Here is a 26599-nt window from a genome sequence, read left to right as displayed (position 1 = left end):
ATGTTTGGAGGTCTATGTATCCATTATTGTAATATTGCTATTCATTGTAAATGTTTGGAGGTCTATGTATCCATTATTGTAATATTGCTATTCATTGTAAATGTTTGCAGGTCTATGTATCCATTATTGTAATATTGCTATTCATTGTAAATGTTTGCAGGTCTATGTATCCATTATTGTAATATTGCTATTCATTGTAAATGTTTGCAGGTCTATGTATCCATTATTGTAATATTGCTATTCATTGTAAATGTTTGCAGGTCTATGTATCCATTATTGTAATATTGCTATTCATTGTAAATGTTTGGAGGTCTATGTATCCATTATTGTAATATTGCTATTCATTGTAAATGTTTGGAGGTCTATGTATCCATTATTGTAATATTGCAATTCATTGTAAATGTTTGTAGGTCTACATAGCCAAATTGTATCTATGATCGTATGCTATCCATTTATGTTTTCATATGTTCTATTTATATCTGTAAATGAACCAATGATATCAGGCCACCGGGGTCTGACAACTTGGATGGAAAAATGACTGAGGATAATAGAGGACGACATTGCCACTCCTATTTGCCATATGTTCAATATAAGCCTACTAGAAAGTGAGAAAACCCTACCTTGTCACAACACAACTGATTGGCTGAAATGCATTAAGGAAAGACATTTCACAAATTAACTTTGAATTATTATTTGTTCTGTGACAAATGGTGAATTGGTTATTGATTTATACCACTTTTAAATGGCATTTTATAGATTTATGTATTTCTATAAAATCAAAACTGGAATTTTTGTTTAAAAAAAGTTGTAAAAGTATGCTAGACATGTATATAATAAATCTAGTTTGATGTTTCTGTGATAATCAATGAATTAGTTATTGATTTATACCATTTTAAATGGCTTTTGGCCAATGTCTGTTGAATATCTGAATGTGTGAATATAAATCCAACTTTACCTCGGTCTTAACTTTCATTGTCTAGGTCTCATTTTTAGCCATCTTTCTCATTGCTATAACCAGGACATTGTGATTAGGAAACTATGAGAACCACACAAAGTCCAGAGGTTGATCACACTCTACCACTAAGGGTCAGTTTAGTTGGAGCAACGTAAGACAGTCTCGTGTTCCAATTGTATGTTTTAGTAGCATGAATTGTTCCGGTTCACACCGAGGTGAAGAGCGGAATAATGGAAGGAATGAATCACAGCCTGACGCTCATCACCTGTGGAAGGCGGGACTTCCAGTCCGGAGCGGATTTCATTGGCCTTTTCAGGTGTGATTTTAGATCCTTCAACCGAAGTCGCGACTCCCTATAGTATGTTGTACCAAAGTTGACTGACCCTGAAGGGAACTACACTGCCATAAATACAAGGAAAGTCAAGTAGTGTTAAATATTTATTTTTTTTTAAATACAAATCCGGCAAGGCACCAACTTTGAGAAGGGTTTAAAACAAAGGTTTCAGACAATGTATAAATGTTATTGAATGTAGGTATGTTTCTCCTTTAATGTAAAGGCATTGAAAACAATTGAAAAAAGGCAAATATCTGTGTTTGACTACCCATACTAACATACTGTATACAACTTACTTAATGAGTATATACTACATACTATTAGTTAATTGTAGTATACTGTAACTACATACTTAATGAGTATATACTACATACTATTAGTTAATTGTAGTATACTGTAACTACATACTTAATGAGTATATACTACATACTATTAGTTAATTGTAGTATTCTGTAACTACATACTTAATGAGTATATACTACATACTATTAGTTAATTGTAGTATACTGTAACTACAACCTGTTATGGCTAGGGGGCAGTATTTTCACGGCTGGATAAAAAACGTACCCGATTTAATCTGATTATTACTCCTGCCCAGAAACTAGAATATGCATATAATTATTAGCTTTGGATAGAAAACACTCCAAAGTTTCTAAAACTGTTTGAATGGTGTCTGTGAGTATAACAGAACTCATTTGGCAGGCCAAAACCTGAGAAGATTCCTTACAGGAAGTACCCTCTCTGACCATTTCTTGGCCTTCTACACTCTTTATTGAAAACTGAGGATCTCTGCCGTAACGTGACACTTCCTACGGCTCCCATAGGCTCTCAGAAGGCGGCAAAACGGTGAATGATGACTCTGCTGTCTCTGGCTGAAAAACAGTGCTGTCACGTCCTGACCAGTAAAAGGGGTTATTTGTTATTGTAGTTTGGTCAGGGTGTGGCAGGGAGTGTTTGTTTTGGGTGTTTTGGGTGATGTTCTATGTTTGTATTGACTGCTATGTAGGTTAAATGTACACTTCAAATGCAGCTGTCCTACAACATATCTGTACCTTCTTGATCCCAATTGCATTGTGTCCATGTTCTGTCCTATAAGAATTTCAAAGGAAGAGAAAATGTGTCAAAGAATAGTCTTACAAGTATTAATATATATATATATATATATATATATATATATATATATATTTTTTTTTTAAATGAATATTGAAAGATAAATGGCATCGACAAATAATATAATGTAAAATGGAAGAACATATTGGAGAAAGCACTAGCCAATACAGTACTGCCATACAGTAACAGTACTGCCATACAGCCCTAATATCACATTTCAAGATATCTTTGTACTCAAATTGTTCAATATTTTATCAGGCTGACTTGAAAGATTATACTCAACATTTTGCTGCGTGGCAATACTGTGTTTGGATTCTGAAGGGCATTTATACAAAAGAGGTAGTCTAGACACTGTATTAATACCATTATGCATTTGAATCCCATCTACAGCTACCATCTAAGATATGAATTTCCCTCCACAAGGGGGCGGACATGTAACGTTTCCAAAATGGGATAGTATTGTACATGTAACGTTTCCAAAATGGGATAGTATTGTACATGTAACGTTTCCAAAATGGGATAGTATTGTACATGTAACGTTTCCAAAATGGGATAGTATTGTACATGTAACGTTCTGCCCCCTTGTGAGTTAATAGTATTGCATGCTATAGCAGGCTATATAAAGAGGAAGACCTCCATTGACGATTCAGTTCGTTGTAACATCTCGTCTGGACAGGTCACCGTCCTTAGTTAGCTTCGTTAACTAACTAACTAACTAACTAACTAACGTTAGCTAGTTCATTATCACAAAAGTGAGAACTGCTCTAGATTGGAAACTTACGTTAATGAGTGTAAAGCCATGCTGGCTTTATGGAAACGATATACAATATATGGGAAAGAATATAGTTGAAGAAATAATCCAAACCTAGTTGTGCCTAGTTAGGACATAACGTTAGCTAGCTAGCTAACGGTACTGTACTGTAGCTCATACAACGCCGACGGTCAAACCCGGCTTTCTATTATTTACGTTCATTAACTATAGTAACGTTATGGAAGATATTCACAGAAAACCATCATTGTCTTCGATATTCATTATTAGTATGTTATATTATTATAATAAATTATTTCGAGACATATTCAGAGCCAAACATCAACCCAACTTAACCTTTTTAACTGTTGTCGCATCCAAACTTGTCACCATCGTTTTCAGTTGTAATTGCGAAGTCCCCGGAAGAAGTCCAGCAACAACGGAGGTTCCTCGATGAACCCACCTTCTAACAAGTTCTTTGAAGAACCTTTTGGGGCTGTTTTTCATTGACCAAGAACCCTACGGTTCTTAGGGGATCTGAGAACAACTCCAGTTGAACCCTTCATTTTTAGAGTGTAGTCGGCTCTATTTACTCTCAGATTCAAACATGATGATTAGTATCTAGATATATTAGACTCTCCACATGTATCAAGACAACTGGAGCACTGGGCCAGACACTCTTAAATAGAACCTGGACCAGCTCAGGTGAAACACCTTCCCACTAACGAGATGGACAAGCCAGCACAGGTGTAACACATACTGACTAACGAGGTGACACCAATCAGTGCGTCCTACGTGCTAACGAGCTGTACGTCCTAACGAGCTAGACGGGCTAACGAGCTGGACGTGCTGACGGAGCTAGACGTGCTAACGAGCTAGACGTGCTAACGGAGCTAGACGTGCTAACGAGCTAGACGTGCTGACGGAGCTAGACGGGCTAACGAGCTAGACGTGCTAACGAGCTAGACGTGCTAACGGAGCTAGACGGGCTAACGAGCTAGACGGGCTAAAATCCAAACCTCAAACCATTAATGGAAAAACCAAAGCCTGTAACACCTTCCCCCTTAAGACAACAAATATATCCTATATTTTTGATGGACAAGTTTGCTCACCACCAACAGAAAACAACTTCCATTTCTCATTATAATCAACTACAATGCTTCACCTTCACCAATATAAACATGGTGTCTACTGGCTGTCATCAAGAAAAAAATATTTTCCCCCACTAGCTACTAGAACTCTCATCTTCCTAAAACTCACAAGCTTCTAGAACTCTCATCTTCCTAAAACTCACTAGCTACTAGAACTCTCATCTTCCTAAAACTCACTAGCTTCTAGAACTCTCGTCCCCTTGGAAGGAACCCCAAAATAAACTCAAATCAAATTGTATTAGTCACGTGTGCCGAATACAACAGGTGTAGACCTGTAGACCTAACAGTGAAATGCTGACTTACGAGCCCCTAACCAACAGTGCAGTTTCAAAAACATACAGAAAATAATAAGAGATAAAACTCATCTCCAACACGGAAAAACGTGTCAAAATAAATTGTGATCCATGGCAACACACTGGCTAAACGCAAATCTTTTTGACTGCCCACCCTTGAGACAATCAGCAACCAAGTTGTCCTTACCACAGACATGTCTGATTTCAAGAGGAAACTCCTGCAATATCCGTAGTAACTTTCCACCTCACTGCAGAGCTTCTCTCTCTTTTCAGGGTTCACTAGATAGGCATGTTGTTGGATCGGGGCCCAGTCCCCAATGTCATGCTCTAGTACATTTGGTTTGGCACATCTGAGAATGAACCCTGATATTCTAAAAGCAGGATAACAATGTCAATATAATTGTACCAAAAATGTAAATTGGTTGCATTAAAAATAATCATTACTAAATGTTACATGAAATGTAAATATGAAATATTTGGTTGCATAGTCTACTTTCAACAGCTTTTCAATGACATGTTGCTAGGTGGGATATCCCCAATGTCAAAACACAGTTTTAACGTGTCCAAATCAATAACCAATATGCAGAAACAGTTTGGGATATATTGAAAACCTAAACATAACATGTGCTATATACACAAACATCTGCCACAATAAACACAACACATGGAAATGGGAGATATCTGTTACTTCACTGGTTAGAGGACAACCTGCAGAAGACAGTCAGCTACATTTTGGAGTGATGCATTTAAATGTAGGGGTCGCTAAACAAAGGAACACAACACTTATTTGTCATAACTCATCGATATCATGTGGAATTTTTTATTTATTTTTTTTATTTTACCTTTATTTTACCAGGTAAATTGACTGAGAACACATTCTCATTTACAGCAACAACCTGGGGAATAGTTACAGGGGAGAGGAGGGGGATGAATGAGCCAATTGTAAGCTGGGGATGATTAGATATCCATGATGGTATGAGGGCCAGATTGGGAATTTAGCCAGGACACCAGGGGTTAACACCCCTACTCTTACGATAAGCACCATGGGATCTTTAATGACCTCAGAGAGTCAGGACACCCGTTTAACGTCCCATCTGAAAGACGGCACCCTACACTGGGCACTGTCCCCAATCACTGCCCTGGGGAATTTGGATATTGTTTAGACCAGAGGAAAGAGCGCCTCCTACTGGCCCTCCAACACCACTTCCAGCAGCATCTGGTCTCCCATCCAGGGACTGACCAGGACCAACCCTGCTTAGCTTCAGAAGCAAGCAAGCAGTGGGATGCAGGGTGGTATGCTGCTGGGTTAAAGCCAGCAGTGGGATGCAGGGTGGTATGCTGCTGGCAATCAATTGTGCGAAAGGAGGAAGATGAGTTTACACGTCCTGTTAAAACGAACAGCTCAAAAACCACACGGAATCTGGGAATAATGTGTACATCCCTGGTTAGAGGACAATTTGTAGAAAACAGCTCGCTACATTTTGAAGTGTTGCATTTTGATTCCAGTGGGTCACCAACATGGTAAGTGTAACACAGCTCTTTTTTTGTTAGTCACTTTTAGTTAAATCTCATAAATAGTACTCTTCCATTTCAGAGCCTGGATTTTCCCCCTGAGGCTAATATCCATATCATGTTGAAATCAATAGAACAGGGGACAAACATTTAGGGTTCTACATTGTGACATCATTAAAATACTCCTTCTACAATGTTAAAACATTCTACATTGTGACATTAATTCATTGATATCATGAAACAACTCCTTCATGAATTTTCTGATGTTTGATCAGAGATCTTTTATCAAAGTATCTCTTCACACATTGATAACAGCTATAAGCTTTCTCTCCTGTGTGTGTTTTCTGGTGCATCTTCAAATTCTGTGAAGTTGAGAATCTTTTTCCACAATCTGAACAGTGGAATGGTTTCTCTCCTGTGTGTACTTGCTGGTGTCTTGTCAGATTGCCAGATTCAGCAAAACTCTTTCCACATTGACAACAGCTATAAGGTTTCTCTCCTGTGTGTGTTCTCTGGTGTAATTTGAGCTGGCAAGATTGAACAAAACTCTTCCCACATTGAGTACAGCTATAAGATTTCTCTCCTATGTGTGTTCTCTGGTGCACTGTCAGATGGCCAGATTGACCAAAACTTTTCTCACATTGACCACAGCTATAAGGTTTCTCTCCTGTGTGTGTTCTCTGGTGTAATTTGAGCTGGCCAGATTGAACAAAACTCTTCCCACATTGAGTACAGCTATAAGGTTTCTCTCCTGTGTGTATTCTCTGGTGCACCGTCAGATCTCTAGATTTTAAAAAACTCTTCCCACATTGACCACAGCTATACGGTTTCTCTCCTGTGTGTATTCTCTGGTGTGATATGAGGCTGGTTGACTGAGTAAAACTCACCCCACATTGAGTACAGCTAAAAGATTTATCTCCTGTCTGGATTCTCGGATGAATTTTAATGCCTGATGAGGTGAATCTCTTCCCACAGTCAGAGCAGGAGTGAGATTTCTTCCCTGTGGGTCTCTGCAGGTGTTTATTGAGGTGTTCTGATCTGGAGAGACTCTTCTCTGCCTCGTCAGCATCATGAGGTTGTTGAGGCTCCCCAGAGGATCCACGATAGTCCCATATCTCTCCTGTGTGAACAACAAAGTCAGACAGATGGTTAAATGCCCACAACAGCGGTAATCCACTGTTTATTTGAGGTAAAAGGTGATGCCCAGATCATACCCATGAACTTGTACAACAATTGACTTCTGTTAAATTATTTGACCATTAAGACAGTCAACTTAGCAACAATCATATTTTGTCTTGTTTTCAAATCAGTAGTAACTAGAAATAAGTTATTAAAGTTGTTGTAACTCTAAGCAGTGTGCCAGACAACTATTGGTCTCCAATATAGGTCCCTTTCTGTGTTTGCTAAAATTGCAGCACGAAGGCAATGCGCACACAATTTGATTGCAGAAACTCCTCCCTGCTAATGAGGAAACCGCTAGTTATGGATGTAGTATATCTGGTAATGAGGAAACCACTAGTTATGGATGTAGTGTATCTGGTAATGAGGAAACCACTAGTTATGGATGTAGTATATCTGGTAATGAGGAAACCACTAGTTATGGATGTAGTGTATCTGGTAATGAGGAAACCACTAGTTATGGATGTAGTATATCTGCTAATGAGGAAACCACTAGTTATGGATGTAGTATATTTGGTAATGAGGAAACCACTAGTTATGGATGTAGTATATCTGCTAATGAGGAAACCACTAGTTATGGATGTAGTATATCTGCTAATGAGGAAACCACTAGTTATGGATGTAGTATATCTGGTAATGAGGAAACCACTAGTTATGGATATAGTATATCTGGTAATGAGGAACCCACTAGTTATGGATGTAGTATATCTGGTAATGAGGAAACCACTAGTTATGGATGTAGTATATCTGGTAATGAGGAAACCACTAGTTATGGATGTAGTATATCTGGTAATGAGGAAACCACTAGTTATGGATGTAGTATATCTGGTAATGAGGAAACCACTAGTTATGGATGTAGTATATCTGCTAATGAGGAAACCACTAGTTATGGATGTAGTATATCTGGTCATGAGGAAACCACTAGTTATGGATGTAGTATATCTGGTAATGTGGAAACCACTAGTTATGGATGTAGTATATCTGGTAATGAGGAAACCACTAGTTATGGATGTAGTATATCTGCTAATGAGGAAACCACTAGTTATGGATGTAGTATATCTGGTAATGAGGAAACCACTAGTTATGGATGTAGTATATCTGGTAATGAGGAAACCACTAGTTATGGATGTAGTATATCTGGTAATGAGGAAACCACTAGTTATGGATGTAGTATATCTGCCTGGAGCAAAAAATAGTGCGCAAAGATTTTAGTTTTTCACAATGTATTCTGAATATTACAGCGCACTATTAGGACAAGATCAGGAGTGCTACTCAAGGAAACTCACATTAAGCTCTGTGTCTATTCACTAATTCACCACCGTGGGGGAAAACCCAGGGGAGTTCTCAGAGGCTGACAGCAAAAATAGCCTCCATTTGCAGGTTGCTTATGAGTGCATTTCACATTACTTTTGGATTATAATTGTAAGGCTCGTTTGAATCTCCTGCTTAATATGTTTGTGTTATTGTCGCAAATCAACTGCTTTATACTTAAAAAACACTTCAACCAGTAAAATGCTCCTTGGCTAGCTTTTCCATCAGCCTGACAATGAGGGTTTGAACAGTAAGTGTTTAACAAACAATAACATAGTAGAGGTCGACCGATTATGATTTTTCAACGCCGGTACCGATTATTGGATGACCCCCCCAAAAAACATACCGATTAAATCGGCCGATTTTAAATATATATTTGTAATAATGAGAATTACAACAATACTGAATTAACACATTTATTTGAACTTAATATAATACATCAATAAAATCAATTTAGTCTCAAATAAATAATGAAACATGTTCCATTTGGTTTAAATAAATAATGAAACATGTTCCATTTGGTTAAAATAAATAATGAAACATGTTCCATTTGGTTAAAATAAATAATGAAACATGTTCCATTTGGTTAAAATAAATAATGAAACATTTTCCATAGTGCAAAAACACTGTGTTGGAGAAGAAAGTAAAAGTGCAATATGAGCCATGTAAAAAAGCTTTTAACATAACTATTTCTCTCTATATCATTTGAAATTCATATACATTTTTATTTATTTATTTAATTTATATATTTTCTTACCTTTAGTGGGTTAACTGCCTGTTCAGGGGCAGAACGACAGATTTGTACCTTGTCATCTCGGGGATTTGAACTTGCAACCTTTCAGTTACTAGTCCAACGTTCTAACCACTAGGCTACCCTGCCGCCCAGAATGTTCTTATAGGCACTTTAGTATTGCCAGCCTAATCTTGGGAGTTGACAGGCTTGAAGTCATAAACAGAGCTGTGCTTCAAGCATTGCGAAGAGCTACTGGCAAACGCAGGAAAGTGCTGTTTGAATGAATGTTTAAATGAATGCTTACGAGCCTGCTGCTGCCTACCACCACTCAGTCAGACTGCTCTATCAAAGATCAAATCATAGACTTAATTATAATATAATAAACACAGAAATACGAGCCTTAGGTCATATTCAATTTAATATCGCTGTTCAAAGACCCAGGAAGGGGTGGAGCCAAACAGGTGTTGAAATACAATCATTCCCCAACCGACCCAAACAGATACTAAATGAAACGGCCCCTGGCAGACCACCCAGACCTGACCCCGTAAGATGCGTCAGTTCTGTCAATTTATTAATTGTCTTTTGTTTGAAACACTCCTGTCAATGTTGAGTAAGGACGCACACCTGAATACACATATAGAAGTAGGATTAGTCTACCTGGTTACACATATAGAAGTAGGACTAGTCTACCTGGTTACACATATAGAAGTAGGACTAGTCTACCTAATTACACATATAGAAGTAGGACTAGTCTACCTGGTTACCCATATAGAAGTAGGACTAGTCTACCTAATTACGCATATAGAAGTAGGACTAGTCTACCTGGTTACACATATAGAAGTAGGACTAGTCTACCTGGTTACACATATAGAAGTAGGACTAGTCTACCTGGTTACACATATAGAAGTAGGACTAGTCTACCTGGTTACACATATAGAAGTAGGACTAGTCTACCTGGTTACACATATAGAAGTAGGACTAGTCTACCTGGTTACACATATAGAAGTAGGACTACTCTACCTGGTTACCCATATAGAAGTAGGACTAGTCTACCTGGTTACCCATATAGAAGTAGGACTAGTCTACCTAATTACGCATATAGAAGTAGGACTAGTCTACCTGGTTACCCATATAGAAGTAGGACTAGTCTACCTGGTTACACATATAGAAGTAGGACAAGTCTACCTGGTTACACATATAGAAGTAGGATTAGTCTACCTGGTTACACATATAGAAGTAGGACTACTCTACCTGGTTACACATATAGAAGTAGGACTAGTCTACCTAATTACACATATAGAAGTAGGACTAGTCTACCTGGTTACCCATATAGAAGTAGGACTAGTCTACCTGGTTACCCATATAGAAGTAGGACTAGTCTACCTAATTACGCATATAGAAGTAGGACTAGTCTACCTGGTTACCCATATAGAAGTAGGACTAGTCTACCTGGTTACCCATATAGAAGTAGGACTAGTCTACCTAATTACACATATAGAAGTAGGACTAGTCTACCTGGTTACACATATAGAAGTAGGACTAGTCTACCTGATTACCCATATAGAAGTAGGACTAGTCTACCTGGTTACCCATATAGAAGTAGGACTAGTCTACCTGGTTACACATATAGAAGTAGGACTAGTCTACCTGAATACCCATATAGAAGTAGGACTAGTCTACCTGGTTACACATATAGAAGTAGGACTAGTCTACCTAATTACGCATATAGAAGTAGGACTAGTCTACCTGGTTACACATATAGAAGTAGGACTAGTCTACCTAATTACGCATATAGAAGTAGGACTAGTCTACCTGGTTACACATATAGAAGTAGGACTAGTCTACCTGGTTACACATATAGAAGTAGGACTAGTCTACCTGGTTACCCATATAGAAGTAGGACTAGTCTACCTGGTTACCCATATAGAAGTAGGACTAGTCTACCTGGTTACCCATATAGAAGTAGGATTAGTCTACCTGGTTACACATATAGAAGTAGGACTAGTCTACCTAATTACGCATATAGAAGTAGGACTAGTCTACCTGGTTACACATATAGAAGTAGGACTAGTCTACCTGGTTACACATATAGAAGTAGGACTAGTCTACCTGGTTACACATATAGAAGTAGGACTAGTCTACCTGGTTACACATATAGAAGTAGGACTAGTCTACCTGGTTACCCATATAGAAGTAGGACTAGTCTACCTAATTACCCATATAGAAGTAGGACTAGTCTACCTAATTACACATATAGAAGTAGGACTAGTCTACCTGGTTACACATATAGAAGTAGGACTAGTCTACCTGGTTACACATATAGAAGTAGGACTAGTCTACCTGGTTACCCATATAGAAGTAGGACTAGTCTACCTAATTACCCATATAGAAGTAGGACTAGTCTACCTGGTTACACATATAGAAGTAGGACTAGTCTACCTGGTTACCCATATAGAAGTAGGACTAGTCTACCTAATTACACATATAGAAGTAGGACTAGTCTACCTGGTTACACATATAGAAGTAGGACTAGTCTACCTAATTACGCATATAGAAGTAGGACTAGTCTACCTGGTTACCCATATAGAAGTAGGACTAGTCTACCTGGTTACACATATAGAAGTAGGACTAGTCTACCTGGCCTGTGTGCAAATGTAGGCCTATAAATGTGCCCATTTGGTGATGTCAGATAGTATTTCTGATTGTCTTAACGCACCACCACTAATGAGTTGTGGAGCTTCTCAAAGTCATTTTTTCTTCACCTCAAACAGCAAGTAAACAAAGTCTTCCTAAAATCAATTGCAAATGACAATAGTTCCTCAAAGTATTTTCGTAAAATATTTCCACTCGGCACGAAAGAGAAACTGTATTGTGCTGATCCAGTGGAAATGTCAAAATACCTGATTACTTCTTATCCCTTTCACAAATAGCCTACAGCTGCGTCTGTCCTGAACTCACTGGAGCAGGAAACTGAGGGCCCAGAATATTTTATAGTGTTTCAAGTTCGTTATAGACAGGCCATGTGATTTAGAGGATATTTATTAGCAATGGCTTATTTGTTGGCTTTATGTAGGGAATTTACACATAGTTGGCAATAACAATAAAAGTTCCTTTTAGATTTGTATAATTTTCATTTAGATTTAGAATGTAGATTAATCACAGACAATGATTTTGAGATACTATTATAAATTAAATGAAACTGTTCCACGAAAATGAACATATGAAAATCATAACTGGCACCAGATCTGGAGGATCAGCAGCAGCGGGAGGAGGAGGAGGAAGAGTATTTCTCGGTTATATTGGTGACAGGCTCCCTCGTAACTTGTGTATCTGTAATTATTTAATCAAACACCTCAAGTCAGGTTATTTTGATGACTGGCTCCCTCAAGTCATTTGTGTGTCTTATTTACTTAATCAAACAGCATGCTTAAAGCATCAGACAAGTTCAGTACATATAGTTGATTTTATAAAAACACCTGGGCCGATTGGTAGAAAGAACAGATGACTCTTGGTTGACCAAGATGTATTTTAGTTGGGGACAGCACTAGAACATGATTTTGGGGCTCCCGAGTGGCGCAGCGGACACTGCATCTCAGTGCTTGAGGCTTCACTACAGACACCCTGGTTCAAATCCAGGCTGTATCACAACCGGCCGTGATTGGGAGTCCCATATGGCGGCGCACAATTGGCCCAGCGTTGTCCGGGGTAGGCAGTCATTGTAAATAAGAATTTATTCTTAACTGAACAAATAAATATTGTGTTTTATGACAAACTGTTTTTTACAAATCCGTCAAGGCACCAACTTTGAGAAGGGTTTAAAACAAAGGTTTCAAAACAATTCATGAATATAATTGAATCTAGGTATGTTTCGCCAACACTTTATAACTGTTACGTCAAGATGTCTTAACTTCTTGACAAGGTTTTGGGTTACGGTTGCTACAATAGCTTTCTCTATGAATTTGAGAGTGGTTACACTTCTTCCCCCATCCCTCAGCTGTTTACCAAACCAAGCCTCTGGGCAGCCATTTTGTTGCTGTTTAAAAACCCACACAACCCAGCAATCTGCCGTTCATACAACAACAAAGCTGTCATTCCACCACTGTTTTGGTTATAAGATGATTATGTGGTTGGAGAAATGTAACTACTTTCAAATTCATAGACAGACCTATGGATGCAAGGACTGACCATCCATGATATCAACATTACAGTTTTAACCATGTTGAGGCTATACAGTGTTGATTACATTGTTTCTAAACATTGGAGTAAAAAAAGCTTATTTGGGGGTTCTGATGGGGTACAACAGTTGAACTAAGCTCATGAGACATGTGTTATATTCTTCAAGAATACATGGCTATAAATAAATAATTAAAAAGTCACAATATGGATGTAGCTATTGCAGATTTCCCCTTTAACACCAAACATCAGTTCAACAACTGCAGAGTTTGTGCCTCTGTATTAAAGACAGTACTTACTAGTATTAATCAGGGCCCGTTCATCGTTAGAACCATTGGATGCCTTAACATGCCTTTGGGAAACCGGGCCCAGATATCCAGTTTCCTCCTCTTTCATTCTGAACGCGTCCTTCTCTTCTTCTGTCACTGAAACGTCTTTCTCTTCTTCTTTCACGGTAACAGCCTCACCCTCTACTTGTTTTTGTATTGTGACATCCTCTTCCTCCTCTTTCACGTCAACGTTCAGCCACAGACCATCTTTCTCCGTCCAGCAGACCTCTTCTTTAGCAGGAGAGTAGCTCAGTGAACTCATGGTCGGAGATGTTAGCTAGCTAGGCTAGTGCTAACTTAACCAGCCCGCTAGCTGAATAATAACAACACCACTGTAAATATGAAATAACTAACTAGACCACAGAAGTGGGTTTAAAACACAGTGGCTAATATACACTAAAGCGTCTAAAGAGCTTTATTGGTTCGGCTATTTTGTCTAGCAAGCTACAGAGGTGGCTGAATAACTGTTGCTGCTGTTGAAAGAAGCGTTTCGTCCACTAGATTATACGTCACACCAACAGCATTACCTTAAATTCCCAGACCGCCATCTGCTGACTGGAGTGGGTAACACAGTAGAGTAAAATGTTAATTTTATTGTCAGACAAAAAGTTAAAGTGTAGGAAACATGAGATTTTACTCACCAGTGTAACAACACAGTGTGGTTAAAGTCTTAGTAATTTAGTTGTAGTCACGATCTGGTTCCCTATAAGTACAAACAGTTATGTTTTTAGCGTTGTTACATATTTCTTGACTTATTTCCGGATATCTTCTAAACTACCCACAATGCAGTATTTCTCAACGTCATATGGAGGATCTACTCTGTGCTACAGAGTTTGTATGCTAGCTCGGTAGCCAGCTCCAGCTTGTAAACGTCAGCCACACCTCATGCTTTCATATACTGTGTGGTTGTGATATCTAGTGGGAACCCATTAGCACGGTAGACTCTGGTGCCTTGTTGTCAGTAGGGATGTTACTTTTGATACCGGAGCTACGAGGCCTGCGTCCAAATCGCTAAGCAGTAAACTTCAAAGCAGTGTACCGATGCCTGTATCACTTTATCAGCAGCACGTCATCAATGGCGTCTGAAGCTTCATTTCATCAAACAACCACCTGATTGGTTTGGTATTGGGCTTGTTCGACAGGCGATTGCCGACTGACTGATGTACAAATTCCCTGTTGCTGCTGTTGAAAGAAGCGTTCCATCCACTATATTATACGTCACACTAACAGCATCGCCTTAAAGCCCCACATTATGTATTGTTACACCATGTAGGAGCAGTATAGACCTAGTCTGTTCATTATATACATCTACATGATGTATTGTTACACCATGTAGGAGCAGTATAGACCTAGTCTGTTCATTATATACATCTACATGATGTATTGTTACACCATGTAGGAGCAGTATAGACCTAGTCTGTTCATTATATACATCTACATGATGTATTGTTACACCATGTAGGAGCAGTATAGACCTAGTCTGTTCATTATATACATCTACATGATGTATTGTTACACCATGTAGGAGCAGTATAGACTTAGTCTGTTCATTATATACATCTACATGATGTATTGTTACACCATGTAGGAGCAGTATAGTCCTAGTCTGTTCATTATAGACATCTACATGATGTATTGTTACACCATGTAGCAGCAGTATGGAGGTACAGTGGGGCACAAAATTGTTAACACCCTTGATAAAGATGAGCGAAAACGACTCTATAAAAAAAAAAATCAAATTCTGAGCTATATTGTGTAAAAAATACAGGGAAATGATTTTATTTTATACTAATACAATAGCTCAGAGAAAGAGATTTAGTTTAACATGTAATTCTCAAAATGTAGGGGTCTGAATTATTGCCACCCATGTTTTCAATACTCCACCACCCTCCCCTTGGGAGGATAACGACACTGAAATGTTTAATGAGATTAGAGTACACATTGGGTGGGATCTTAGACCATTCCTCCATACAGAATCTCTCCATGTCCTTGATTTATTTTGTCTGTCTTATGGACTGCCCTGTTCAATTCAAACCACAGGTTTTCAATGGAGTTCAAGTCCGAAGACTGAGATGGCCATTGAAAATGTTGATTTTGTGCCCAATTAACCATTTCTTCATGGATGTTGATGTGTCTTGCTGGAAGATCCTCTTATGGCCAAGTCTCAGCCTCCTAGCAGAGAGGTAACCAGGTTTTGGGCTAAAATATCCTGGTAGTGGGTAAAGTTAATTTATTTATTTCATACAGTAATTTTTGCTCATCATTATCAAGGGTACCAATAACTAGGTGCTTATTTTGATATCTAGTTATTTGACTGAATCAGAAATACAGATGTGGAGTAGATGTAGAGTTTGCTTTAAATTCTCATACAAAATCTGAACTAATCAAACACTTGTTGCTCTTTGTACTTGTTGATATAATATTCATATTTAATGGAGAGAAAAAAAACGTTTCCCTAAACTGCTTTATAATATTATAATTCAATGAAGAATAAAAATAGTTTTCCCTCCTCAACTGCGTTTCCTCCCTCCAGACAGCAGATGGCGATATGTGTCTTTCAGGCGATGTTTCTAGTGTGACGTATAATCTAGTGGACGGAACGCTTATTCAACAACTGCAGCCACCTCGGTAGCTCGCTAGGCGACAAAGTCTGAACATTCAAGCTGTTTGGACAATGTCGTGGTTTAATTGCCACTGTGATTTAAACATACTTATGTGGAAACAACTAGCTACCCCATTTAATTTAATATTTACGTTGTAAGTCAACTAGCTGGCTGGTTAAGTTAGCACTAGTCTAGTCGCTAATGCTAACTAGCTATTATCTCTAGCTAACATCTCCGACCATGAGTTCACTAAGCTACTCTCCTCCTGTTAAAGAAGCGGAGGTCTGCTGGACGGAGAAAGAAGCTCTGGTGAAAGAGGAGGAGGAGAAGGAGGAAGAGGAGGCTGTTACAATACAAAAACAAGTAGAGGGTGAGGCTGTTACCGTGAAAGAAGAAGAAGAGAAAGACGTTTCAGTGAAAGAAGAGGAGGAAGATGCAGTTTTTGGAGTGGAGGATGAAGTGAAAGAAGATGAAGACGTTTTTGGAATGAAGGATGAAGAGGGGGAGATTACTGTCACATTAGAGGAGGACGAAGAAGAGAAGACTGGAGAACTGATTAACACCAGTAAATACAGTGAGTACTATCTAATAAAACAGGGACATTGATCTGATTAACACCAGTAAATACAGTGAGTACTATCTAATAAAACAGGGACATTGATCTGATTAACACCAGTAAATACAGTGAGTACTATCTAATAAAACAGGGACATTGATCTGATTAACACCAGTAAATACAGTGAGTACTATCTAATAAAACAGGGACATTGATCTGATTAACACCAGTAAATACAGTGAGTACTATCTAATAAAACAGGGACATTGATCTGATTAACACCAGTAAATACAGTGAGTACTATCTAATAAAACAGGGACATTGATCTGATTAACACCAGTAAATACAGTGAGTACTATCTAATAAAACAGGGACATTGATCTGATTAACACCAGTAAATACAGTGAGTACTATCTAATAAAACAGGGACATTGATCTGATTAACACCAGTAAATACAATGAGTACTATCTAATAAAACAGGGACATTGATCTGATTAACACCAGTAAATACAGTGAGTACTATCTTATAAAACAGGGACACAAACTCTGCAGTTGTTGAACTAATGTGTGATTTTAAAAGGGCATTCTACACTTGAATATGTTTTTGTATGTCGGAATTGTTCATGACGTCCTTTCCTGTTGAAAAGTGATATAAATACAGTAAAGTATAAACACACTAATGGGAAACAAATAAATGTTTTGAGCAAAATAGTGTTTTTTTAACAACTGCAAACTAGAAGGAGTGAGTGATGTCATAGTAAGGCCTTCAAGGAGTTGGCTTGATGGGAAGTCGTGATGTCATCCAATAGGAGACTGATCTTCATGTGAATATTCATTATTCTTTTTAAAATCCTTCCTGTTCTGTCAAGTTGTTTGTTGATCATTGCTAGAAAGCCGTTTTCAAGTCTTGCATTGACTTTCAAGATGATTTAAGTCCAAACTGTAACTAGGCCACTCAGGAACATTCAATGTCATCTTGGTAAGCTCCTCCAGTGTAGATTTGGCCTTGTGGTTTAGGTTATTGTCCTGTTAGGACGGTTTTCTGTATTCAGATCTCTGAAATGCACTCTACCTACGTAACATTTAGTGTCTCCTTATGTTACGCTGGGAAAACAGTTTTCATGGGCACAGAAATCCTAAATTATTTTAGAGTTTGCTAAATCCAATGGTTCTAACCGAGAGTCACCTTAACTTTATTGACAACACCCAAATGGATACTGTCATTAACGTGGTTCTTCAATAATTACACATAATTCTTAATACTGTAGCTGTTTATTTACAGTCACATGTTCAACTATCATCAGCTGATCCACAAAATCATTTTCTGAATGACAGTCACATGACAAACATCACGACATGCAACAACAACCAAAGTGCTTCTTCATTCATTACTCTGGTAAAGACAGTTATGCCGTGCTCCACGTTGGATCCAACATCCCAAACAAATCGATGTTTATAATGTGTTACTGTCTGGCTGATTTACAGTAGGGTCTCATTACTCTGTTTGTGCACAGAGATACACTCCACGTTGGATCCAACATCCCTAACAAATTCATGTTTATAATGTGCTATTGTCTGGTTGATGTACTGTAGGGTCTCGTTAGTCTGTCTGGACACAGAGATACTTAGCTCATAATGTGTAGAGAACTGTTCCTTGATGGATAGGCTATTGTACAACACACAGAGCTATTTTCCTTTATTCAGGACATTTAGAATGACAACACATTACAGAGTAGCCTAGTGGGATTATTCACAAAACTATCTGGTGATCAGGTTATGAAATGTCATGACAAAGACATTTTAGTTTCCATGTTTCACCTGAAATATTAAATTATATATAGTCTTAGGTGAAGTTATGGGTCCTACAGTAGGTCTATGTTATTGTTAGGTGAAGTTATGGGTCCTACAGTAGGTCTATGTCGTTGTTAGATAAAGTTATGGGTCCTACAGTAGGTCTATGTTATTGTTAGGTGAAGTTATGGGTCCTACAGTAGGTCTATGTTATTGTTAGGTGAAGTTATGGGCCAATTTGTTAAACACTTAGTGTACAAACCCTCATTGTCAGGCTGATGTTAAAGCTAGCCAAAGAGCATTTTACTGGTTGAAGTGTTTTTTAAGTGTAAAGCAGTTGATTTGCGACAATAACACAAACATATTAAGCAGGAGGTTCAAACGAGCTTTACAATTATAATCCAAAAGTAATGTGAAATGCACTCATATGCAACCTGTAAATGGAGGCTATTTTTGCTGTCAGCCTATGAGAACTCTCCTGAGTTTTCCCCCACAGTGCTGAATTAGTGAATAGACAGAACTTAATGTGAGTTTACTTGAGTAGCACTCCTGATCTTGTCCTGATAGTGCGCTGTAATATTCAGAATACATTGTGAAAAACGATCATCTTCGCTCACCATTTTTGCTCCAGGCAGATATACTACATCCATAACTAGTGGTTTCCTCATTACCAGATATCCTACATCCATAACTAGTGGTTTCCTCATTAGCAGATATACTACATCCATAACTAGTGGTTTCCTCATTACCAGATATACTACATCCATAACTAGTGGTTTCCTCATTACCAGATATACTACATCCATAACTAGTGGTTTCCTCATTACCAGATATACTACATCCATAACTAGTGGTTTCCTCATTACCAGATATACTACATCCATAACTGGTGGTTTCCTCATTACCAGATATACTACATCCATAACTAGTGGTTTCCTCATTACCAGATATACTACATCCATAACTAGTGGTTTCCTCATTACCAGATATACTACATCCATAACTAGTGGTTTCCTCATTACCAGATATACTACATCCATAACTAGTGGTTTCCTCATCACCAGATACACTACATCCATAACTAGTGGTTTCCTCATTACCAGATATACTACATCCATAACTAGTGGTTTCCTCATTACCAGATATACTAGATCCATAACTAGTGGTTTCCTCATTAGAATGGAGGAGTTTCTACTACCAAATTGCGTGTGCATCGCTGCAATTTTAGCAAACACAGAAAGGGGCCTATATTGGAGGCCAAAGGTCATCTGGCACACTGCTTAGGTCTTGACTGTCTTGTCAAATGTTGTACAACTTCATGGGTACTCTCTGGTCATCCCTTTTTACCTCAAATAAACAGTGGATTTCTGCTGTTGTGGGCATTTAACCATCTGTATGACTTTGTTGTTCACACAGGAGAGATATGGTACTATCGTGGATCCTCTGGGGAGCCTCAACAACCTCATGATGCTGAAGAGGCAGAGAAGAGTCTCTCCAGATCAGAACTCCTCAAGAAACACCTGCAGAGACCCACAGGGAAGAAATCTTACTTCTGCTCTGACTGTGGGAAAAGATTCAACTCCTCAGTAAAACTTAAAATACATCAAAGAATTCACACTGAAGAGAAACCTTTTGGCTGTACTCAATGTGGGAAGAGTTATGCCCTGTCAGGTAGCCTGATATCACATCAGAGAACACACACAGGAGAGAAACCTTTTAGCTGTACTCAGTGTGGGAAGAGTTTTGTTAATTCTAGCTGTCTGAAGAGACACCAGATAACACACACAGGAGAGAAAGCTTTTAGCTGTAATCAATGTGGAAAGAGTTATAGAGAGTCAGGTAGCCTGAAATCACATCAGAGAACACACACAGGAGAGAAACCTTTTAGCTGTAATCAATGTGGGAAGAGTTTTACCCAGTCAAGAAACCTGATATCACATCAGAGAACACACACAGGAGAGAAATCTTTTAGCTGTAATCAATGTGGGAAGAGTTTTACCCAGTCAGGTAGCCTGATATCACATCAGAGAACACACACAGGAGAGAAACCTTTTAGCTGTAATCAATGTGGAAGAAGTTATGCCCTGTTAGGTAGCCTGACAGCACATCAGAGAACACACACAGGAGAGAAACCTTTTAGCTGTACTCAATGTGGGAAGAGTTTTTTTCGTTCTAGCTGTCTGAAGAGACACCAGAAAACACACACAGGAGAGAAACTTTTAGCTGTAATCAATGTGGAAAGAGTTATACCCAGTCAAGAAGCCTGATATCACATCAGAGAACGCACACAGGAGAGAAACGAGAGAAACCATATAGCTGTACTCAATGTGGGAAGAGTTTTTTTCGTTCTAGCAGTCTGAAGGTACACCATAGAACACACACAGGAGAGAAATCATATAGCTGTACTCAATGTGGGAAGAGTTTTTTTTGTTCTAGCAGTCTGAAGGTACACCATAGAACACACACAGGAGAGATACGAGAGAAATCATATAGCTGTACTCAATGTGGGAAGAGTTGTTTTCGTTCTAGCCATCTGAAGAGACACCATAGAACACACACAGGAGAGAAACCTTTTAGCTGTGATCAATGTGGGAAGAGTTTTACTACATCTAGCAGTCTGACTAAACACCAGAGAACACACACAGGAGAGAAATCTTATGGCTGTGATCAGTGTGACAAGAGATACTTTGATAAAAGATCTCTGATCAAACATCAGAAAATACATGAAGGAGTTGTTTCATGATATCAATGAATTAATGTCACAATGTAGAATGTTTTAACATTGTAGTAGGAATATTTTAATGATGTCACAATGTAGAACCCTAAACGTTTGTCCCCTGTTCTATTGATTTCAACATGATATGGATATTAGCCTCAGGGGGAAAATCCAGGCTCTGAAATGGAAGAGTTACTATTTATGTGATTTAACAAAAAGTGACAAAAAAAATGTATTACACTTACCATGTTGGTGACCCACTTGAATCAAAATGCAACACTTCAAAATGTTTAGGTTTTCAATATATCACCAACTGTTTCTGCTTATTGGTTATTGATTTGGACACGTTAAAACTGTGTTTTGACATTGGGGATATCCCACCTAGCAACATGTCATTGAAAAGACGTTGAAAATAAGACTATGCCCGACATCCAATATATGTTCGTTGTAGTTGAAAGTGAAAGTTGAAAAGAGGTCTTTTCTGGTCGTTTTTTCAATGACTTGAAAACAGCTTCATTTCAACGTACTTGCAGCCTATACACATGGACGCAGTATAATAAATTGGTCTATAATCAATTTTATTAACAATCCTACATCACTCCAGTATTTATTTACAACATTCAAGTGCTAATTGTCTTTATTCCACTACTGAAGAAGCATGACTCAAATCACCTCATATTTATAAAAAATAAAATAAAAAAGTACAATTTTTTTTTAATGAAATATATGCATTCACTACTGTACGTCGCTCTGGATAAGAGCGTCTGCTAAATGACTAAAATGTAAAATGTAAAAAATTTAAAACATTCAGCCTGACAAAATCAGATTTTTTTTATTATTTATGCCTCACCATTAGGTTCATTATTGTCAATATGTATTAACAAAGGGGTGTACATTTGGTTTTGATATTTCATATTTACAATTCATGTAATACTTATTCATGCAACCAACTGACAAGTTTTGGGTACAATTATATTGACATTGTTATCCTGCTTTTAGAATATCAGGGTTCATTCTCAGATGTGCCAACCCAAATGTACTAGAGCATGACATTGGGGACTGGGCCCCGATCCAACAACATGCCTATCTAGTGAACCCTGAAAAGAGAGAGAAGCTCCGCAGTGAGGTGGAAAGTTACTATGGATATTGCAGGAGTTTCCTCTTGAAATCAGACATGTCAGTGGTGAGGACAACTTGGTTGTTGATTGTCTCAAGGGTGGGCAGTTAAAAAGTTGAGTGTTTTGTGTTTAGCCAGTGCATTGCCATGGATCACAATTTATTATAACTGCATGTTTTTCCGTATTGGAGATGAGTTTTGTTTGGGCTCGTTCCAAGGGGACGAGAGTTCTAGAAGCTAGTGAGTTTTAGGAAGACGAGAGTTCTAGAAGCTAGTGAGTTTTAGGAAGACAAGAGTTCTAGAAGCTAGTGAGTTTTAGGAAGACGAGAGTTCTAGAAGCTAGTGAGTTTTAGGAAGGATTCTATGGAAAGAAAAAGGACAAAAGATACTATTGTATATTATTATTTAGAAATACGTGTTTTTTTCTTGTTTTTAATTGTTGACAGCCAGTAGACCCCATGTTTATATTGGTGAAGGTGAAGCATTGTAGTTGATTATAATGTGAAATTAAGTTGTTTTCTGTTGGTGGTAAGCAAACTTGTCCAAAAGAAATGTAGGATATATTTGTTGTCTTAAGGGGGAAGGTGTTACAGGCTTTGGTTTTTCCATTTATGTTTTGAGGTTGGACTTTAGCTCGTTAGCACGTCTAGCTCGTTGGGCGCACTGATTGGTGTCACCTCGTTAGTCAGTATGTGTTACACCTGTGCTGGCTTGTCCATCTCGTTGGTAGGAAGGTGTTTCACCTGAGCTGGTCCAGGTTCTATTTAAGAGTGTCTGGCCCAGTGCTCCAGTTGTCTTGATACATGTGGAGAGTCAACACCTTTAGTTGCTCCACCTTTTTGGTTTGCTTCCTGTCTTTAAGTTTGGTGTGGGTTTTTCTTTTGTTTTCCTCTTCTTGGGCAGATTTAGTGGGTCTCATGGTGGGTGTCTTTTAGGTCCCAGTTGTTGTTACTAGTCAACTTTCAGTGGACACTGAGAGAGCAAAACTGCAACATTGTTATAATACTTTTATTGCATCAAATGGTGGTTTTATGCAACAGAATAGAGGGTTCTTAGAACTATTGTGTCTGTGTGTTCTACTGAGGATGGGCCTCTGGGAGAAAACACTGACAGGAGATTTACAATGTCTTTTGGGTGATAAAACCTAAAGAGACCGCATTCCAGAGCATGAGTTAATGTTTCTGTTCTATATGGTACCAGGGAGAGATGACCTCAGGGCCAGACCCTGGTCTCTACATAAAGAGTACTGTTTTTACAGCAGATACTGTCTGCTGAGAATTATAAGCATCTTAAATACAAGTCTTAACCTTGTGACCCGTTCTATACATCTGTTGTTGGTCATGTAGGTTGAAAGGGGTGTATCTTGGCTGTAAAAGACCTTTGTACTTTTGTATCGTGGCTCTCAACGAATCATCTGGGGGTGATTTGTCGACCAGCCATCATTTTCGTAGAACACTCAATTGATTCACTTTATATGTGTGTGTTGTATTGACCTGCTCCTGTATTAATAAGTGAATAAAGATTTAGTTTTAGAATAACGCTGACTTGTGTGATAAGTTTGTTTCCTCAATTGATATTAAAGAAATTAACCTCCACATTTGGCGATGGGGATGTGAATCTTGACCTGACTCCTGATGACCTGGGTCAATGACCTGACGACCTGGGTAAATGACCTGGCTCCTGACGACCTGGGTAAATGACCTGGCTCCTGACGACCTGGGTAAATGACCTGACGACCTGGGTAAATGACCTGGCTCCTGACGACCTGGGTAAATGACCTGACTCCTGATGACCTGGGTAAATGACCTGACTCCTTACGACCTGGGTAAATGACCTGGCTCCTGACGACCTGGGTAAATGACCTGACTCCTGATGACCTGGGTAAATGACCTGGCTCCTGACGACCTGGGTAAATGACCGGGCTCCTGACGACCTGGGTAAATGACCTGACTCCTGATGACCTGGGTAAATGACCTGACTCCTGATGACCTGTGTAAATGACCTGGCTCCTGACAACCTGGGTAAATGACCTGTCTCCTGATGACCTGGGTAAATGACCTGGCTCCTGATGACCTGGGTAAATGACCTGATGACCTGGGTAAATGACCTGGCTCCTGATGACCTGGGTAAATGACCTGGCTCCTGACAACCTGGGTAAATGACCTGGCTCCTGACGACCTGGGTAAATGACCTGACTCCTGACGACCTGGGTAAATGACCTGGCTCCTGATGACCTGGGTAAATGACCTGACTCCTGACGACCTGGGTAAATGACCTGGCTCCTGACGACCTGGGTAAATGACCTGACTCCTGACGACCTGGGTAAATGACCTGGCTCCTGACGACCTGGGTAAATGACCTGACTCCTGACGACCTGGGTAAATGGTGCACCAGGGATCCCTCAAACTTGGGATCTCAGGGAGACTTCGGGAACGGAGCAGATGAACCCACCTTTAATCTGAGTGGATGCCACAACTCAAACCTAATTTTAAAAAAAGAAAGAGGTGAGCGAAACACGCAAAGTGGAGATTTTAGAAAATCCTCGTAGGCTCTGAGTGTGTATTCCTGTGTGAGTGGGGGCACCTTGGAGGTGTAAACAGGGCCCAGTCAGGAGGCTCTGAGTGTGTATTCCTGTGTGGAGGTGTGAACTGGATGAAAACTAGAATCTGTGTTTACTAGTTAAGACCATTTATGATATAGTATAAGATAGTAAGGTGCACCTGTAATTGTTTTAAACCTGGACCCCATTTTAGAAGTATTGAGAGATGTAAATGTATGACTTACATTATCCTAGGAACTAACCATGACATAGAAATGTGAAAATATTCCTGCAGGTTAAAATATTGTTGAAAAACAACTAATTGATTAGGTATGTTTGGGAATAGCATTGTGTGACTGTGATATGAGAGTTGTGTGACTGTGATATGAGAGTTGTGTGACTGTGATATGAGAGTTGTGTGACTGTGATATGAGAGTTGTGTGACTGTGATATGAGAGTTGTGTGACTGGTATGAGAGTTGTGTGACTGTGATATGAGAGTTGTGTGACTGGTATGAGAGTTGTGTGACTGTGATATGAGAGTTGTGTGACTGTGATATGAGAGTTGTGTGACTGTTATATGGGAGTTGTGTGACTGATATGAGAGTTGTGTGACTGTGATATGAGTCTTAATCTGACGTTTGGATAGTAACATATAGAAATATGCTTAATCAGATGATTGAAATGTGGATAATAAGCGGGATGATATTTTAGAAAGCAGCGGAAGGTCTATAGTTCCTGGGAGGCTTGATTTTGCCGTGGTCTCTGGGAGGTTAGAGAACCGTTGAGGATCCCATGGTTATTGTCCGGGAAACAAAAGTTAATTTTTTGTTCTGCTGGGAGTATGTTTGGAGAGTCCTTGAAAAAGCAAATGGAATGGTTGTCGTGACTACCTGAGAATTTCTTACGTTTTATATGGATTCTGTGAATATATGAAAATATGATGAATTGTATGTGTGTATAATGATTACTAGAGATTTGATGAAGTAATACTGGGAATATAATTAGATACAATTTAAACAACCCATATGTAGACGAATGTAGGTTTTGAGTTGGTATCTTTAATGGATCATTTGATAAAGATGAGGTTTAAGCATTATTAAACTGTCTACAAAGTCTGGGCAGTTGTCTCAGAAACTGATGGGAGTGTGTCCACTTTAGGGTAAGTTACCCTAACGATGTAACTATAAAACGCTTATTGGATTTTCTCCGTCCGGGTACTACATTTCAAATACATGTAAATCTACATTTGAAATGGGGGGGGGGGGGTTCTTCCTGGTATGAGAGGAGTTGGGGGGGAGTTTAGTTAGTTAGTTAGTTAACGAAGCTAACATTAGCTAGTTCATTATCACAAAAGTGAGAACTGCTCTAGACTCAAACTTACGTTAATGAGTGTAAAGCCATATTGTCTTTATGGAAACGATATACAATATATGGGAAAGAATATAG

At 38.8% G+C, this 26599-nt stretch overlaps 1 protein-coding gene and 1 pseudogene across 1 annotated transcript; one reads left to right on the top strand and one right to left on the bottom strand.

Annotated features, from left to right (window-relative positions):
- Positions 1 to 6242: 6242 nt before the first annotated feature.
- LOC145867225 (uncharacterized) lies at positions 6243 to 12412 on the bottom strand. Its single transcript, XM_082971298.1, has 3 exons — positions 12409 to 12412; positions 12285 to 12296; positions 6243 to 7223 (listed from the first exon to the last, which is right to left on the bottom strand). The coding sequence occupies exons 1-3, from the start codon at positions 12410 to 12412 to the stop codon at positions 6337 to 6339; spliced, it is 903 nt and encodes a 300-aa protein (XP_082827424.1). The 3' UTR covers positions 6243 to 6336.
- A 134-nt stretch (positions 12413 to 12546) lies between these two features.
- Positions 12547 to 23312, top strand: LOC145867224 (uncharacterized; annotated as a pseudogene).
- Positions 23313 to 26599: the final 3287 nt, after the last annotated feature.

The sequence above is a fragment of the Salmo salar genome, unplaced genomic scaffold (assembly GCF_965601325.2).
Source record: "Salmo salar unplaced genomic scaffold, fSalSal1 ptg000257l, whole genome shotgun sequence".
Taxonomy (NCBI): domain Eukaryota; kingdom Metazoa; phylum Chordata; class Actinopteri; order Salmoniformes; family Salmonidae; genus Salmo; species Salmo salar.
This window is presented reverse-complemented; position numbering and strand designations above follow the sequence as displayed.